The sequence below is a fragment of the Recurvomyces mirabilis genome, assembly GCF_035927965.1.
Source record: "Recurvomyces mirabilis strain CCFEE 5264 chromosome Unknown scaffold_31, whole genome shotgun sequence".
In the NCBI taxonomy this organism is placed as follows: Eukaryota; Fungi; Ascomycota; class Dothideomycetes; order Mycosphaerellales; family Teratosphaeriaceae; genus Recurvomyces; species Recurvomyces mirabilis.
The window spans coordinates 118,454-136,414 of NW_027041965.1; the positions used below are offsets into that span (position 1 = coordinate 118,454).

Below are 17,961 nucleotides of genomic sequence, written 5' to 3' on the forward strand. Positions count from 1 at the left end.
GAAGCTTATTAGGTAGCCACGATGCAATGTTAGAAGTCTCATGCCAAGACAGATCGCTCCCAAACTACCTTCGCCTTGATTAGACTTGCTGTTGCGCTCTGGCAGTGCAGCCATTGCCGCCTATGGTAGCATGCCACACAGCACTTCATAGATTTCAATGACTTCTGTCACCCGACCAAGCACAATCTCTATACACTTGTATGCTTTTACTGCAATGTTTGAAGATGTAAATAATGGCCCTCACATACAACCAGCCAGCGGTCCGCCTACGGCACGCCCCCGCTTTGAACGCCTCTGCCAGGGTGATATTCACATTTGGCATCATCGATCCATTATGCTCTGCCAATGGCTGCTTGGCATGCTGTCTTCGGCTCCGGACAAGAAGATCGGACTGACGTCGTCAATCATGCTTATGCCCGTATGATGAAAGGTCAAGTATTGTGCCTTCCACACATTACTAGTCTTCCCTCGCGCCATCATACTACTGATTCTGTCCAATACGACAACCATGCATGCCGCCACGCTACTCACCATCGCGGGCCTAGGACTGCTGAGCTCCGCGCAAAATCTCATACGCGACCCGTCAGTCTATGGCCCTGCTCTCGAAGTCGTACATCTGTACTACGACGAGTTCCCTACAGGTTCGTGGCCGGGCATGAGAAAAAGATATCAGACCCCAGCATTGCTAACAGCATCTAGGCATCGCCGTGTCGTCGAAAGGTCGTCTTTTCTCCAACTATCCCGGAGGGCTGAACGCGAACGACACCAACAATGTAAGGCTGATGAGGACTGCCAGATCGTTCTCAGCTGTACTGACTCCAATGATCATAGGGTAGCAATGGCCGGTACACCATCGCTGAGCTCGTCAGCAATACAACTGAACGTGCGTTCCCGAGTACACAGATCAATTCGCCACCGGGCGGCGCCATAAACTATACTACCTACCCACCGAGTGGAGCAAATTATGCCAATTACTTCATTGGTTCCCAGAGTATCGTGGTCGACTCTGCTGACCGGGCTTGGGTTCTGGACACCGGCCGAGTGCTGACACCGAATGGCACTCTCGTTGGAGCATCCTACGGCGGACCTAAGCTGGTCGGTATCGACCTCACCAATAACACCGTCATCAAAACCATTGTGTTTCCAACAACTGTAGCCTTCTCGGACTCCTACCTGAACGATGTTCGCTTCGATCTCAGAGCCAATCTGACCAAGAGTGGTCAAGGTGTGGCTTACATCACCGACAGCTCGGTCGAAGGCCGCAATGGACTGATCACCGTTGATCTTGGCACTGGAGAGTCTTGGAGACATCTGGACGGCCATCCTTCTGTTCGACCTGTTCAGCAATGGCTGGGATATGTCTGGGGTGTGGCTCTTTATGCTTTCAATCCCGGACGACCATTCGGCTTCAACTCATTCGGAAGTGATGGTATTGCGCTCTCGGCGGACGGCGCCACCATATATTACAAGGCCGTGGGCTCGAGGTACTTGTACAGCATTCCTACTGTGAGTATAATGTGAAGTATAAATCGGCGACTGCCATACTGAGGTGTCAACCAGGTTCGTCTCCGCGACAACAGCGCCACATCCGAAGTCATGGCTCAGGCAGCGATCAGCAACCACGGCGAGACCGGCATCACTGACGGCATGGAGACTGACACCAACGGGTTCATCTACCATGGCAATATGGAGCAGAACTCTATCAGCTTCTTCAACCCAGCGAACGGCACAGATACGTTGTTCGTCCGCGACCCTCGTATCAACTGGGTTGATACCATGTCTGTCGGGACTGACGGGTATGCGAAACCATCGAATGTCATGTACGAGCGCAAGCTGACTTGTCTTCCTAGCTACCTATACTTCACTGTGAACCAACTGTGCTTCGGCGCTGGTTTCTACCCTGGAACTGATAGGACTGTGAGGCCTTACATTGTCTTCAGGGTCAAGCTGCCAAACAACGGCACGAAGGTGATCCTGAAGTAGAGAACGACTATTCATGGATACAATCTGTAGTAATAATGGTCGGAGCATTGTAAATAGCTTGTTGACACGACGAAATCATGGAGATCATCCAAGACATCTTTGCCGTTGACATCCATGGCTTAATGCTTAAGACTCGAGAAGGCTGCTAGTCTTTCACCACAAAGCACGACCAGCCTCTCGCAGAACGGCAGACCCACCCATCACAAAAACTTGAAACGTCTCGTCCTCATGGCCCTCCTACCAAAAGGTTCGGTCGCAACGTGCCGGCCCTGTCCAGCGCTTGTCCCTGAACCATGAAACACAAGGGACAGGCACGAAAGCTACTTTTAGCACCCAGCGGCAGTCAATTGCGAAGGAGCTGAAAATGCCTAGGGAGACGTTGAAATTGTGTAATTCATATGCCAGGCGAATCAGATTGCTGAAGTGGCGAGAGACCGGCTTTTGGGCCCCTCGTTCACCGTCGGGGCGGCTGTTTGTGAGACGCGACCCCACCACTAGACCTACCCTGCTGCTGCTGCTGCTGCGACAAACGCCTGAGCTATTAGAGTTGTGTCAGTGTGTACATGATATAGCACAATACTTCCGCTTTGGTTGCTCTGCTTCCTCTGGCAAGTAGTATCGCAAGTCACGTCGTAAGACATATCTTTCCAGCCAACTTTACGGCCACGAGCCGAGCTATTGGTCTAGAAGCGCAGGCTAGAGAAGAGGTATGTGATGGGTCTGCAGGCAGCGCAGATGTGACTGATCAGCTGCTTGGTGCTAAGTCATGGCCTTGACAGCTCTGCTAACCATCTCCAGGGTATCCCATAGCGCACACACCGAGCCACAACATACACTGCCCACCCCCGCCCGTGAACCTTGCTCCGCCTGTCCATCAACAAGGCGTTGCCTTCTCGCGCATAGCTCGCGAACCAAACTAGTCTGAGAGGTGAGTACCAAGTGGAACATGGCAGCATACAGCATACAGTATAGAATGGTTGCTCGCGAGCCGGAGTGGTGAAGCCGCAACAACCACGTGGGAGCTGCAGCCGCATTCCAGACCACGGACGGATTCGGACACTCGAGCACTTGCTGACGTTTGCAAAGAGAGCAGGTCGGACACTCGATCGCACATCATCAGCAGCCGCCTCAAGCTTTTCTTCACTCCCCACGAACCTTCGGCATATTTCGAGACACCATGTCTCGCGCAGCGCAGCCAGGCGGCTCCAGAAAGATCTCCTTTAACGTCTCGGAGCAGTACGAGATCCAAGACGTGGTTGGTGAGGGCGCGTACGGTGTAGTGTGCTCGGCATTGCACAAGCCATCAGGGCAGAAGGTGGCCATCAAGAAAATCACACCCTTCGAGTAGGTGGACTTGACACAATATAGTAGGAGGCAGCTACTAACAATACATACAGCCACTCCATGTTTTGCTTGCGGACACTCCGAGAGATGAAGCTGCTGCGATACTTCAACCACGAGAACATCATCTCCATCCTCGACATCCAGAAACCACGCACCTACGAAAGCTTCTCGGAAGTCTACCTCATCCAGGAGCTCATGGAGACCGACATGCACAGAGTCATTCGCACGCAAGAGCTCTCCGACGATCACTGCCAATACTTCATCTACCAGACGCTTCGAGCACTCAAAGCCATGCATTCAGCCAATGTCCTTCACCGCGATCTCAAGCCATCCAATCTTCTGCTCAATGCCAACTGCGACCTCAAAGTCTGCGACTTCGGTCTTGCACGTTCAGCAGCCAGCACGGAAGACAATCAGGGCTTCATGACTGAATATGTGGCCACCCGTTGGTACCGTGCGCCAGAGATCATGCTGACGTTCAAGGAGTACACCAAAGCCATCGACGTGTGGTCAGTCGGCTGTATTCTGGCGGAGATGCTGAGTGGCAAGCCGCTCTTCCCAGGCAAAGATTACCACCACCAACTCACACTCATCCTCGATGTTCTCGGCACGCCGACCATGGAGGACTACTACGGCATCAAGTCGAGACGTGCTCGGGAATACATTCGATCTCTGCCCTTCAAGAAGAAGATCCCGTGGAAGGTCATGTTCCCGAAGACTTCAGACCTGGCTCTGGATCTGCTCGAGCGTCTACTTGCGTTCAATCCGGCGAAGCGCATTACTGTGGAGGAGGCCCTGAAGCATCCGTACTTGGAGCCCTACCACGACCCAGAGGACGAGCCAAACGCCGATGCTATTCCAGAGGAGTTCTTCGACTTTGATAAGAACAAGGATAATTTGAGCAAGGAGCAGCTGCGAAGTGAGTTAGAAACGCCCCTGTCTTTCGACCTGGCTGACACTATTGGACAGCCCTCATCTACGACGAGATCATGCGGTAATCGAGCCTATGACTGGTAGCAAGGAGCTATTCGGTGACATATGTAGGTCGCATCGTATCTATGCTACTCTTCCCAGATGCTAACCAGAGCAGCTGTGAGATTTTCTGGATGCACTGCCAGCTCTGCCACGAAAATGACGGCATCCTCACGCACGAAATGACGAAAAAGAAAGCATAATCTACCAACCTGCAATTGCTCACCAGGCTCGCGGCGACGAGCCCGCACGGTGGAATGTTTCGCTGAGTGCTACACACTAGACTTGGCTGCATGCATGGAATGGCGCAAATGTTCGCTTATGGCGGTTGACAGGTAGCTCGCCACCAGCAAAGTAACTCTGTAGCTGTCTGAAGCGACACTCTAGCTGTCAAAGCACTAGCTTCCAATTCTGAGCCCCTGCCTGACCCGGTTGCATGATTCGAGTCACTTCATGCGCATGGCCTCCATGAACTCCTCTCTCCTTGCTTCTCCAACATCCACAACCAGATCCTTCATCGCTTCCACCTCCTTGACTCCAGTTCCGTGCTCGAAGATCCATTCTTCGTCCGTCTCAAACCTAACCTGGAAAGCTGCCCAATTCAGCTGCTTAAGTTCATTGACATGCTCATGTACGCCTGAGGAGGGCCCGGAGTACACGAGCACACCGGGATAGCCAGGCTTGGACAATCCCGATACTGCAGAGGATGGTGGCGAGAGAGCTTGCTTCCGCTTGTTTGTGTTGAGTAAGTGATGGAGCCAGATTACTACCGTGGCTTTTGGCTCTGGTGCTTGTGTAGTCTCATATTTGTGAGCTTGAGCAGAAGTATTGGAAGCTGCTTGGCGTTCGACTTCTTCGCAGAGCTCATCAAAGATCGCAATGATAGAGTCCAGTACCTCCTCACCGATAGCGAGATCTGTGATGCGCTTCTTCAGATCTGACCGCAGGTCTCTTCTGCCAGCACCGGCGGCGAGAATGTCAGGCGGTGAATCATGCAAATATCCCGCTGGAAGCCTCACTTGGAGACTACCACTGGCTGATTTATAGCTCACCTCTTGTGCCCTTGGGTCGAAGTGAAGCTGCTCGGGGTACATGCTCTCGAGCAACGCCACTTCTGCACTCAGACGATCGTCTTGATCGTTCATGGTGCGGGATCGTCTCTGTCCGGAGGTTTATTTGAGTACTCGGGGCTCACGGCTAGCATGTTGGCATTTGCTGTCTCAATTCCAGGCTTGATATGATCTGTCGCCCTCAGCTTTCTTCATCTCGCTGGGATCCACTGGCCAGATCCTATAACTTGATGGATCTGAGTAAAGACGGTGACTTCACTTTCACTTTCCAGATTGAGTTTGAGATTAGGTTTTGCGTCAGCACGCGACTGAGGCGCGTGACGTCAACAGTCATCCAGGATCCAGGTACGCGAAATGTCGACGGTCGAGGGCGTCACTTCATCCGCGCCCTCATCTTCCAACAGACTCCTCATTCTCTCTCTACATCCTTCACAGGTCGTCTACGCAATCCAACTTCATCACCCAAGACCGTTCCCAGATCGCTTCGGCAGTATTTGCTCACCAAGAGACTCTTAGTAAGTTGAAAGTGGCGATTATCAACAGCCAATGGCTCATGCATGTATAGCTCAAAGAAGGACACAATACGACCTTATCGACACAATGGCCGGCCCACGTCGCTCGGCACGCACTTCTGCACAAACACAAACAAGCTCTAGTCCAGCAGCATCGGCCAAGAGCAATGGCACCAAGCGCAAGGCTGAGGATGACTCCATTCCCACCGACACCACGACTCAGAAGAAGCGCGGTCGCCCTTCCGAGGCTTCCAAAGAACAGAAGACGCTCGAGGAGACGATGCCCACTGAAGACACCGTTCAGAATGGCGACCAGAACGGCGGCAACGACATCGAGATGAAGCAAGCTAATGCAGGAGCTGATGCTCAGGGTAAGGATGGCTTCGAGTGGCCAGCAGGTTGCTGGTTCTGGCTGGACAATGCAACTTACGATACATCAGATGCCAATGGTGCGAACAAGCATGGCAATGATGCAGACCTCAAGGAAGCTGGGGAGTCGTTCAAAGGCACGAACAAGGACGGCGAGAACAAGGACGACCCCGAGAAGGCCTTGAAAGACTCTCGCGGCGGCGCCGGAGTCAATGCTCCCGAGGGGAATGCGCTCGACCAGGTGAAGGCGGACGAGGACGATGCGGGCGCGACTAGCAAGGTGAGTATGTTGTATCTTGGTGTCTTTCTGTGTTACTGACACGCTTCAGGAGGACAAGACTCACACCAACGAGACCCCAGCTACCGGCACCACTGCGAGGGATGCCGTGCAGGAAGACAAGGAGCGCGAGAAAGAGCAGCCGAGCAACGTCATGGAGAAAGGCCTGATCTATTTCTTCACACGTGGCAGAGTTGGGATCGAAGAGCCATCCAGTGTGCAGGACCTCCAGCGTAGCTTCATGGTGCTAAGACCACTGCCACCAGGCGGCAAGCTCACTGATGGCGCAGTTCAGGACATCGGGAATAATCGCCTGGTGGCGCTGCCAAAAAAAGTATTTCCTAAGAGCGGTCGCGATCGATTCATGGTTTTCGTCGAGAAGGCGGGCGTGACGATGGACACCTTGCGTGAAGAGTTCTTCCAGGGCTCTACGTACAGTACAAAGACGACAGGCACACGCCACACACCAGAGGTCACTCCCATCGGCGAGGGAGTCTACGCTATGACCTGGACTGGCAGCGGGCGCACTACCAACCACCTGTCATACATGCTGACGATACCCCAAGAGATCGGCGAGCTCCAGAAGGACGTAGGCATTGCCGAGAAGGGCTCATTCGTATTATCTTCCAAGAACCCCAACGCATCCCAGCCATCGTATGCCGCATTGCCGCAGAAGCCAGACTTTCCTCAGGAGATCCAGGAAGAGTTCGGTAGTCTCGGCTGGCTTCCGACAAAACCTGAGCATCTCAACTACGCCAATGCCCAGTTCCTACTCATCGGTGAAGACTTCACGGGCGAAGGTACTCAGAAGGACGAGAAGGACGACAACAAGGAGACGCCTGCTGAAGAGCTCGAGAAGCTGGAGCACGAGGATGAGCTGCGTGTTGAGCATCTCAAGGGCGACGACACTGTCTTTGCTGACCTCGGCATTTCTGCAAAGGACTACCCATCAGTCAAAACGACGTGGTAGATCTGTCTGCTGTGATGATTGCTTGCTTGCGACCATGGTCGTAACAGATCCGATTTGTTCTCATATGATGTATATTAGGTTGGAAAATTCCGGCGGGAGGGCGCCGAGGACGCGAACGACAGATAACCAGAGCAGAGAAGCACTCAATAGCGCTTCCGCATCTACCATGGCTTCTGAGATCTTGAGCAAGGTGTGTTTTGACTGCTCACTATCACCATGTTGTTTACCATCTATCATAGTTCTAGCATGTACGATAGCTCCGACAAATCTCAGATGACCGTGTTGGAATCGTCACCTGCGCGCTCAAACCAACGCATCCCCAGGAAAGCAAAATGGGGGATCGCTATTGCGGAGAGCCTTGCTACCTTGTAGATAAGTGTGGCGCTTCGAGATACGAGTTTCCATTTCAACTTGCCACGATACTTGTTCAGGCCGATCAGTTTGACCAGAATGCCCTCGCAGGCTGCGCTTCATATGCCAGCAAGTCGGAGTCCGGGAAACCATTCGCTCACAAGATCCTTGAGCACATCATTGGCGATCGTCTTGGCGGCAGCAGAACTTGCAGCTCCAATGGCTTCCACGTATAGCTTGATCTTAGGCTCTGTACCTGAACCTCGTGCAGTGAACACAGCATCATCAAGCCAGCAGGTGATCATCTGTGCTGCCGTATCTACCGGCAAATCCGGCGTCCCATCAGCCGAACCGCTATCGTAGCCTGTAGTGAGGTCGCGCCATCGGCGAACCTTACGCTTGCCAATATGAGTGGGTGGCGTACCATGGCTCGAATTACGAATGGCAGCGAAGGTCGCGCTCGTCACCTCTGGAGATGGCGAGATGAGGTAAGTGTTAGCATCCGCAAAGTAACCATAGTGCTCAAAGAGGCTCTGTAGCTTTCGCCATGGCGTAAGACCTTCTGCATGCCATTTTCTTCGAGCAAGGAGGAAGACGGTGGCGGCCGCAATGCCGTCCTTGTCCCAAACTACGGATGGAAACATATACCCAATAGCTTCTTCATATGCGTAGACTGGCTTCAGACCTCGCTCACGCATCTGCTGAGCGACGTTGCCGAGATACTTGAAGCCTGTTAATGTCGATTGGAATCTGAAGCCTTCCTTCTCTGCTATGGCCTGGAGCATGCGGGATGACACCGTAGATGCCAGCATTGCCATTTGGTCCCGCTCAACAGAAGAAGTCTCCAGTACGTAAGCTGCCAATAGAGCGCCCATTTCATTACCCGTGAATTGGTGCCAGCGCCCGTCATCGAGATACTCAGCAGCGGCGAAACGATCAGCGTCCGGATCGTTCGCGATTATGAGTTGGCTTCCTGATGCTGTGGCTTCCTCCATAGCCAGATTCAAGGCGCCTTTCTCCTCGGGATTGGGGAACGGTACAGTGGGAAAATCAGCATCAGGGTTGGCCTGAGCCGCAACGACGTACATCCCATGATCTAACGTCAGGTTCACCAGAATCAGCACGATTGGAAGTAGAGAGGAGGGTATGGGATATTTATAGAACAGGCGACGATGGTCTTGAGAGCGGGTGTACGAAAGCGTTGACGATCAACCTACCTGTGAAGCCAAGAATCTCTACAGCCTCCTGCATAAAGGGCAGACCTACCCCGTGCATCGGAGTGTATGTGAAAGGTAGCATGTTTCCGTGTTTCGCAGGCCGTGCCAATATCTGTATGGCGCGCTTGTACGCTCCACGGGCTTCTGCGAGTATGTTACGGACTGCGGAGCTAGTCTCAATGGCGTTGTGATCCCAGCTCAAGATATCGGTCTCTAGGTCAATAGCAGTAGCGATGTCCTTGTCACGAGGTGGTATGATCTGGCAACCATTCGCCCAGTATACCTTGTAGCCATTGTCCCTCGCAGGGTTGTGTGAAGCAGTGATCATGACCCCCGCGGCAGCAGAGAAATGTTCAACTGCGAATGGCACCATAGGCGTGTGCACGAGCTCCCCGAACCAGAGTACATCAAGCCCCTTGGCAATGAAAGCAGCCGCAGCCAGGCGAGCAAACTTCTCGGAGTTATAACGGGCATCGTATCCCATCACAACGGCCTGTGGTGGGACACTATGGGAGCTTTGTTGGCCGAGAATGTAGGTAGCAAGTCCTTGGGAGGCTTGGAGCACAGTAAGTGAATTCATGTGCGCGTAGCCTGCTTGCATCGAGCTTCGAAGACCAGCTGTGCCAAAAGCAATGCGCCTTCGTAGCCGGCTCTCGAGTGCAACATCATCTCCGACTGACAGGAGGTCTTGTATCTCCTTTCTGGTCTCCGGGTCACGGTCTTGCTGCAGCCACTTTTGGGCAAGCTCCTGGACAGAGGTTGACGACATTGATCCTGGGGTCGTCGAGATTGTGGCCATGAGCGGTACAAGGGCAATATGGAGTGCCCTCGGCCAGATTCAATTGAGCTTGGTAGAATGACCAAGATGTTGTCATCGAAGGTAGCCTCTCTGATAAGAAATTCGTAAGGTATAAGTATTGTTGATGTCTCATGGATAACAATCACACTACGGCGCGCTGAATGTACGACAGGGCTCAACACCTGGCGATCATCAGACTCCTTGCCGTTCGAAACATATATTTCCTTATCCCATATATTTGATCATCGAAATGATAGGTCACGATGTGAGCCAACCTTGCCTAGCAGAGACCAACATGGCCTGCGGTATGCTGTCCAGGCTGCCCGCAGAATTAAGAGTGACCATATACAGTATGATTCTGAGCTTTGAGCATCCCATCTCACGGCGGCAAATTGTTGCTGGGTCTGAGAACACCAATATCCTTCGGACTAACAAGCAAATCCATCGGGAAACCATGAATGTGCTGTACGAGTACAACGTAATGTCGGCGACTCGCAACGACTTTTGTACGAATACCAGCCCTGAGCTTAAACGACCGATGAGTGAGCAGCGGATACAGCATATCCACTTCAGTACCTTCTCGGATTCTATCGCTTGTCATTTTCCAGAACACCGATGCGAAGTCTGCTCCGACGCTGGAACGGGACTTCTTGAAGCTCTTCGCGGTATGCCGCAGTTGAAGACGGTCACGATAGATCATTGCACGCAACGCTTCCGTGCCATGACTGCGGGCTGGAAAATGAGGAGTGGTCTGGACTGCGCTGGGGTAGGCCGTTACAGTATCTGCAACAATCGTCTCAACCAGACCACATTCACGTTCGAACATCGACCACTTGCAAAGGTCTGGCCCGAGCTGATCAGATTGTCCCTGTCTTCGCTCAGTGAGGAGGAAGAGGGCGACGGCCTGATAGCATTGAACAGATACAATGTCGATATAGTCGAATCTCTGTGGCTACTGATTTGGGCCCGCGCAAATGGGCGACTTTCCGAATTAGAGGGTGCACCAAACGATGACATGTGGACCGCTCTGGAAGACGTAGACAAATTGACTCCGGCGCGAAGGTCAGCATTCTTGCATGATTTTACCACCGCCGTTCAGAGATTTCTCCCGGGAACTCCTTCATCAGAAGCTAGACGACGGCTCGCGGATATGCGAGATCTATAATCGCCATGTCTGCTTGATCAAATTTGGTAGAGGTGCCCAGTCACCTGCTTCTCGAAGCTCAGCGAGGCCGCATCACGAAGCCGGACCCAGCAATTTCGTCTCGTTGTTCCGCGAACGCCTTTTTCGCTCTTCTCTCCGTTACCTCAAGCATAGCGGAAAGACACTAGGCTCCGAATGGAGCCTATTGAGCTCATTGCCCATTGCTCGAATCAAACCCTGCGCTCTAGCTTGAAGACACGCACCAGCGCGCCCTATACACTAACAAATTGAATCAAATCCCATGGAAATCAAATATGGCGTAAGGAAGACAGCACACCGGACCTTCTGGCGAAGCTCGACGCGCGATTCTTTAGCCTAGTAGTAAAGAGCTTTACCTCTGGCGCAGCTGCTGTGGGCCGTGGCTGCGAAAGGCCGCAACACGATTCGAAGAGACTACGGAGTACAGCGATGCAGACTAGATTGATGCCTCGGACTATGTACCGGTGAAGCAGACAGTGAACTCCGTATCGTGCTTAGACATATGCTGATCATTTGTCACACAAAGACATGAAGCAAGGTACTCACGTGACTACTCGCACATGCAGAACGCCGAAGGCAGTCTGCGAGTAGAACCCAAAGTACGAAAAGATGGGAATGTACCTGTGAGCAGACTGCTTTGATGGACGCCACCAAACCATGGTCATGAATGGCTCGAAGTCTTCACGATGCAGCGGCCCTCTTCGGCCAGAGGAACGCCTGGGGAAGTTGAGAGTTCGGCGGCGTCAGCCAGGCCTGCAGCGACTGGTAAGCTAATCAAACCTACCACCGTTGTCTGTTCAGGGTAGTATGTACGACGAAGGAAGTTCAGCCTTGGCCTATAGCCGCAAAGCTTGTGAAGTAGATCTGATTGCCGAGCAGACGAGAGGCCGAGGCTGTAAATGAGAGAAACGAGCTTTACGAAGACAAGTGACGGGTTGTGGGATAATGAGACTTTCGTAAGGACGATCTCTTTTCACCTATGCTGAGGGTGATGCAGCCTGGTTGTATCAAGATATGCACGCTGCTGTTACATCGTTTTGGTACAACAGATCGCCACTCTGGCTCCTGCGCTGCTCCATCTCGCTGACTTTAGGACCTGCTTGCCAGCACGTCTCCACTCGTGCTAGCACAAAGTTATACATTAGAAACGAAATGCTTTCGCCCGCGAGGGCACCATGATCTTTCTCTCCCGTACGTCATCCCGTCCATCTTGAACTCCTTGAAAACATGCATGTTGCAAGACTGCAGTAAATACATACACGAGACATCCAAATCGGATCTCGTTGTGATTGTCGTGGTATCATCGCAAATAAATGTCACCGCCATGTGGGTGATAAAGAAGAAAGTCAGCTTGGTCTGTTTGTAGATTAGACCTCGTGCGCTGTTCGCGAGCCAAATTTCTGAGCTGCGGATGCATTTGCTTCGTACTTCATGCGTTGCATCCTCATCGCGTCAACGTCGAAGGCAGGCGCATCGGCGGACTTGGCCAAGCTGCCCTGTAATTTCGGCGACGACTGTAGCGAGCCCAAACTGCGCATTTTCCGCAGAGTCCGTGGTTTGTCAACACTAGTTGCTGGAAATGTCGGACTGTGAAGAGAGCCTTCACTGATCTCAGTGACATCTGTCCTGCTTCGTCCGATCGTCTTCAGACCTCGCGCGAGTTTCTCCAACGCCGTGCCATTCCTTGAGCCCGAAGGTGTTCTCGGTCGCGGTAGTGGCTCCGTAGGCGATAGAGGCTCAGAGTCGCTATTCGGTCGTGAGCCTTTGCCGCTGCTGTGAAAGCTTACGCCTGAGTCGACTTTTCGGCCTTGACGAGAGCGCGAACGCGTAAGCTCTCCAGAAGTGCGCGGGGACAAATCATGCACGTTCGATATGTCAAAGCATTCGGAAATGATGCTATTGGCGAGTTGCAGATACATGCTGATGGTCCTGGTCACCGCAGCCCAGCCGTTCTGCTCGCCCGGTAGTTTACCTTGGTCCATGAGAGTGTTCAAGATATGAGGTCCTCTCTGCTCGACGTTCAGAATATACTTGAAGAAACCCTGACGCTGCGCTTGCATTACGGCAGGAGTCAGCTTCGACGTAGGCTGTGTCGAAGTGACTGGCGGATATAAAGTGTTTAGCATGGCCATGCAGTTGTGCTTGCTGAAGGGTAGCAAGGCCATTTCATTCACCAAGATCCATCGTCGCAACGCAACATACACTTGAGTGTAAAGTGCTTCGACTTTGCGTTCCTTTTCATTGATGTCAGTCACCCACTGCTTCACGCCTGGATACCGATCCGACAGAGAGTCGCCGTCCATTTCCAACGTGGTTCGGTCAATGGCCAATCGGCTCATGGCAGCTGCAACCTCCCTTCGTCGACGACTCTCCAAGTCCTTGAGGTAGTCAAGACCGGTAAGAGCTTGGGGAAAGTCCACACAGACCAAATCCGAGGGGAAGCATTTCCTAACAAAGGAAGTGATGAAGCTGGGTGGCAAAGACGACGGCTGATTTGGCAGTTGTGAGATCTGAGCCATGAGACTCTCGGTGAAGTTCTGTGTAGTCTGGTGATCGTGCCAAGGGTTCTGCGAGACCACAGGAGAACTACCTGCACTCGACGGCGTGGCAGTGCGGCTATGCATTGGCTGTGCCCGCGGTGCACAGTTCAGTGTATACATCGTCCGCAGCGGGATCTCATAAGTGGCCGGGTAGGTCAGAATGTGGTCCAGTATGAGCTGATAGGACGAGCCTGAGGCGGACGAGGCATGTGATGATGCGTCCGACGAATCCGTGCGAAAGTGCGGTCGCTGCTGGAAGGCAGACATGATCGTGAATGATCGGCACCTGGCCGGTTACCGCGTGTATGCTGCCAGTATGGTAGAGGAAGATGCTGCACGCTGCAGGCACCAAGCTGCTCAAATCCGTGGTTGTGGAAGAATGACGCCGAGGACCAAAAGTCGAATCGAGAAAAGAGGTTGATACGACGCAGAGCAGGAATGTCGAGTATTGATAGTGGAACTGCGCTCAAGACACTCGAAAGGAGGGTCTCAGTCAGGGTAAACAAGGTTGGCCAGGGACAGCGTGTTGAGAAGGAGAATAATAGAGCCAAAACATTCGCGTCTCGAGGATGGATCCCGGTACAGCTAATGCGGTCCTTCCCGAAGCGCGCTGGCAAACACGACCACAACACGAGCAAACGAGTGTCGGATTGGATTGTGAGACGAAGTGATCAATGGTAATTTGCAAGTGTGTGACACGCGAGAGGGATGCTGTTTTCTTAATAAGAGTGAACGGGCGAGCGAGGCTTTCCTCAGCAACAAATAAATGTGGCCAATCAAAAAAGTAGCTTCGCATTGGCTCATCAAAGGCTACGCCGCCACGCCCAGTGACGGCTTACGATGCCGCAGGCCATACAACATTTACATCCCCGGCGTTTACGACTAGGTTGTGATCCCGTCTGCCGGGAACTACTTGGGTCTCCACGCGCTTGCTCGTTTGGGACCACCGTCAGTAAGCTAATGCAGTAGCCCATAGCAGCCGGTGCAGGTCAGCCTTATCCCTGGCCATTGGACGTCATGCACCTGCAGCTGTACAGTAGCTCGATGCCGATATGCTCGAGCGTTCCGGCATATGCAGAGTCTGCAGCGACTGCAGAGACTGCCCGCGACAGCAGCTACTGGACATGGCAGCAGCATGTCACGAACGGAATCCTGCAATTCCTTCACCAGCAACTTTTGACCCTTGCAATCCCAGTTGTCTGGAGCACCACAGAGTATGCTTCCTTGTCCAAACTCTCGCAAAGCCAAGCCGTGCTGAGCATATGCAACAGCGCGTGCCTCAGTAAAGAGAGTTGGGCAAGGGCCGTGAGGGTCGGAAATGAATAGAACGCCCCATCTGTGCTGCTAGTTGCCGCGATGTCCCCGCTTAACCTCGGCCTGATGCGTTAACGATCACCGATTGTTCGTTTGCACTTTATGAGGAAACAGCAAGCGGGTGTGTCGGCCGCAACATTGATTCATGGAGATATCGATGACTGAGGGCATCAGTAACGTCTCAACCGCACTCGAAGACATACGCCACATCACCGCCATACTTCTCCTTTCACCAACCCCAGGAATCCTAGCAATATTAATATACGCGATGGGGCTGCGCGAAAGGAACGCGCCAAGTGCAAGCGCAATATACGCCGTGGGATTTACGCCACCAAAACGACCGAGCGCGACCAACGGACGCCTGGATCCCGCCACATCTCAACGCGCTCGTTGTCGCCAGCACGTGGGAGCCGAGGATCCCGTGCACTACATCGACGGACTGGGATATCCCACGTCGTAAAGTAGGCGTTGTGCTGCCAACTGGACCCGGCCTTATTTCTCCTGTTTGATGTACAGCCTGGTGCCATGAGAGACATGAAGAAGACGTGCTTCAACACCAGTGGAATGACTCATGGCATTCCGGCCTGCCATTGGAAGCTGGTAGAGAGTCCTGATTCAAGTACAGTCCATTCAAACCGCTCGCGACCACGCACCTCATGCTTGATCAGCAACACTTAATAACAGAGGCTATCCGGGCACTCGGGACGGCAGCAGCGATCATCGTCAAAGCTCCATCCATTGCGACAACAAACAGGATGATAATGAAGACAACGGCCAGATACACCTGTTTGAGTCCTGAATGCTTGGAGCCTCTGCGCAACACAGCCTGTCTTACATTTGGAATCTGCTTCTCGCAATTGATAGAGCTGCGATACGAGAGGTACTCGCTGCTTGCTCCCCAGGGGAGATGACCACAGCCAGATCGCGTTTTGAATGTAGAGTCACGTCGGTACGGCATTTTGCACAACACGAGTCGTGATCGGAGATTACCACGAGGTCTTTACACGCCCTACCATATTCAGGCCGTATTGCTTGTGGCATTTCCTATCTGTCATTGCTTCTTGCCCCCTAAGAAAGCCACATGCACACCTTTAGCTGGCTGCAGTACGATATCAGTCCTGAGGAGGGGCGCTTCATCCATTCGACACTCGATGCGATCGAACGTCTGCAAGATCCTAACCACGGTATACGCCAACTCGGTTAGTGCGAACTCTGTTGCCTCACATATTAGTGCTTATACGCAACACTGAAGAAGTCCACTGTTGTGACTTACGTTGACCGATGCATATTCTGGGTCCGCCGTTGCTGCGAGGTAATCTGTTAGCTTGTAATATGCGCAAGTTGAGAGAGATCGAAGTCCGCAATCCCGATCATGGAGCGGGCACTTACAATGGTATGTACGTCCACGACTTAGGAGTCCAGTGATCCCATCTCTCGGGTACGAAGTCAAGGTATGGTGCGAAACCTGAAGCCGCAGGTGGGTATATGTCCTCTCGTCGCTGCAGGATCAAGGTCGAGTACCCGATTGGGGTATCTTTGAGGATAGCAACTGGCTCGTCTCCATTCTTGCCGCCACCACGAGGCAGCGTCGTGTCTTGCAGTGCTACTCGGACATTGTACGGGACGACTGGGTACAGGCGCAGAATCTCATTCAAAGTATGTTGCAGGTAGCGCATATTCTTGAGATTGTCGTAAGTCGGCACGTCTTCTAGTCCGACGGTACTGATGATTTCCTGCCGAAGCTTCTGGACCACTTGTGGATTCCGGGAAAGCTCGTAGGTCAACCATGAGAGGGTCACAGCCGTTGTGTCTCTCCCAGCAAGCAGGACTGCAACCAACTGGTCACGAAGGACCTCACGATCCCTTGTGTAGGATGCGATGGCATGGAGAAAGGTGTAGCCCTCGTCGCTCTTTGTCTTCTTCTCCAGCTCCTCCTGAGGTAGTTCCAGAGCTCGGTCGATGTATGTTCCGACAAAGCGATTCACCACTTTCAGACCAGCGTGAAATTTGGCCTTGGGCACCAGATGCTGAAGCGGACCAGTCCTGGCGATGATGCTCTGGGTATTCTGCACTTGCGCAAATGCTTGTGCAAACTCAGTCTGGCCATTGATCAAGCTGTCAACACTCTTGCCAAGCAAAAAGTCAGTGGCAGCATCCAAGGTGAAGCGATAGTATAAGTCGTCGGCCTGCACAGTGGCGCCGTCAGTTTTCCCTCCCAACAATCGGATCAAGACTTGCGTATGTTTCTCGAACGTGTGCAGGTCAGAGACTCGGTCTTTGATGAACTGAGGGCGCAGCAGAGATCTGGAATTGTGCCAAAGATCACCATCCGTGGTGAAGATAGACAGGCCTAAGAAGTCCTTCCATTCTACGCGGAAACGTGGTCCTTTTCCATATTCTGCGAATTGCGTTGCAAGTATCGCCTTGATATTGTCTTCGTCTGCGGTAAAGATAATCCTCTCACCAGCAGTTATACTCTCTACAGTCCACGGCCTCGCAGGATTCCCCTGGTTCTCGAACAGACGCCACCAGAACACATGATTGCGATGCTGCAGGACATACGATACTGCCTCGATGAGAATGCCGAAATTGTATGGTGACCACCCACGCTGCGACGGTGCTCGTTTGCCGAGACGCCTGAGTTGGAGTTCGTAAGTGATTGCAACTGTCGATATCTGTATGTAGTAAAGGACAATCGTCGCAAAGATGGCGTAGCTGAATAAGGCACCGGTGTAACGCCGAAGCGAGTATACGACTGAGATCCCAGCAATGCACACCACCGTCGCCGTCCACAGCCTGTCGACAAGATAGATGAACATGCTCACAATGTCGCGGATGATGAAGAGTGCGATATCGACTTTTCGAGCCTTCCTGTGCTCGTTCTTGAAATACCTAGTGTGCCCCACCTGATCATGTTCATGTCTGTAAACGAGACCGACAGCCAATCAAGCACATGCCTAAATGTAACCGAGCTGCGCTTCCGAGCACGCTTATTTCTATGCAAGTCTTATGCTGCTTGTGACAACTCTCTATACGATCACGATCTGGCCCTTGGTATTG

At 52.6% G+C, this 17,961-nt stretch overlaps 7 protein-coding genes across 7 annotated transcripts; 3 read left to right on the top strand and 4 right to left on the bottom strand.

Annotated features, from left to right (window-relative positions):
* Nucleotides 1-508: 508 nt before the first annotated feature.
* Nucleotides 509-1,983, top strand: LTS14_009398 (uncharacterized protein; the record flags this gene model as incomplete). The annotated part of the gene is made up of 5 exons (XM_064842080.1): nucleotides 509-641; nucleotides 700-773; nucleotides 832-1,506; nucleotides 1,561-1,796; nucleotides 1,851-1,983. 5 exons carry the CDS (start codon nucleotides 509-511, stop codon nucleotides 1,981-1,983), a joined length of 1,251 nt encoding a protein of 416 aa, XP_064690288.1.
* Nucleotides 1,984-3,160: 1,177 nt separating this feature from the next.
* tmk1 (mitogen activated protein kinase) lies at nucleotides 3,161-4,325 on the top strand (the record flags this gene model as incomplete). Its single annotated transcript, XM_064842081.1, has 3 exons — nucleotides 3,161-3,327; nucleotides 3,381-4,246; nucleotides 4,297-4,325. The coding sequence occupies 3 exons, from the start codon at nucleotides 3,161-3,163 to the stop codon at nucleotides 4,323-4,325; spliced, it is 1,062 nt and encodes a 353-aa protein (XP_064690289.1).
* A 420-nt stretch (nucleotides 4,326-4,745) lies between these two features.
* Nucleotides 4,746-5,444, bottom strand: LTS14_009400 (uncharacterized protein; the record flags this gene model as incomplete). The annotated part of the gene is made up of 1 exon (XM_064842082.1): nucleotides 4,746-5,444. One exon carries the CDS (start codon nucleotides 5,442-5,444, stop codon nucleotides 4,746-4,748), a length of 699 nt encoding a protein of 232 aa, XP_064690290.1.
* Nucleotides 5,445-5,969: 525 nt separating this feature from the next.
* Nucleotides 5,970-7,497, top strand: LTS14_009401 (uncharacterized protein; the record flags this gene model as incomplete). Its single annotated transcript, XM_064842083.1, has 2 exons — nucleotides 5,970-6,530; nucleotides 6,580-7,497. 2 exons carry the CDS (start codon nucleotides 5,970-5,972, stop codon nucleotides 7,495-7,497), a joined length of 1,479 nt encoding a protein of 492 aa, XP_064690291.1.
* A 470-nt stretch (nucleotides 7,498-7,967) lies between these two features.
* Nucleotides 7,968-9,864, bottom strand: LTS14_009402 (uncharacterized protein; the record flags this gene model as incomplete). The annotated part of the gene is made up of 2 exons (XM_064842084.1): nucleotides 7,968-8,944; nucleotides 9,066-9,864. The coding sequence occupies 2 exons, from the start codon at nucleotides 9,862-9,864 to the stop codon at nucleotides 7,968-7,970; spliced, it is 1,776 nt and encodes a 591-aa protein (XP_064690292.1).
* A 2,550-nt stretch (nucleotides 9,865-12,414) lies between these two features.
* LTS14_009403 (uncharacterized protein) lies at nucleotides 12,415-13,854 on the bottom strand (the record flags this gene model as incomplete). Its single annotated transcript, XM_064842085.1, has 1 exon — nucleotides 12,415-13,854. One exon carries the CDS (start codon nucleotides 13,852-13,854, stop codon nucleotides 12,415-12,417), a length of 1,440 nt encoding a protein of 479 aa, XP_064690293.1.
* Nucleotides 13,855-15,952: 2,098 nt separating this feature from the next.
* LTS14_009404 (uncharacterized protein) lies at nucleotides 15,953-17,720 on the bottom strand (the record flags this gene model as incomplete). Its single annotated transcript, XM_064842086.1, has 3 exons — nucleotides 15,953-16,113; nucleotides 16,175-16,206; nucleotides 16,291-17,720. 3 exons carry the CDS (start codon nucleotides 17,718-17,720, stop codon nucleotides 15,953-15,955), a joined length of 1,623 nt encoding a protein of 540 aa, XP_064690294.1.
* Nucleotides 17,721-17,961: the final 241 nt, after the last annotated feature.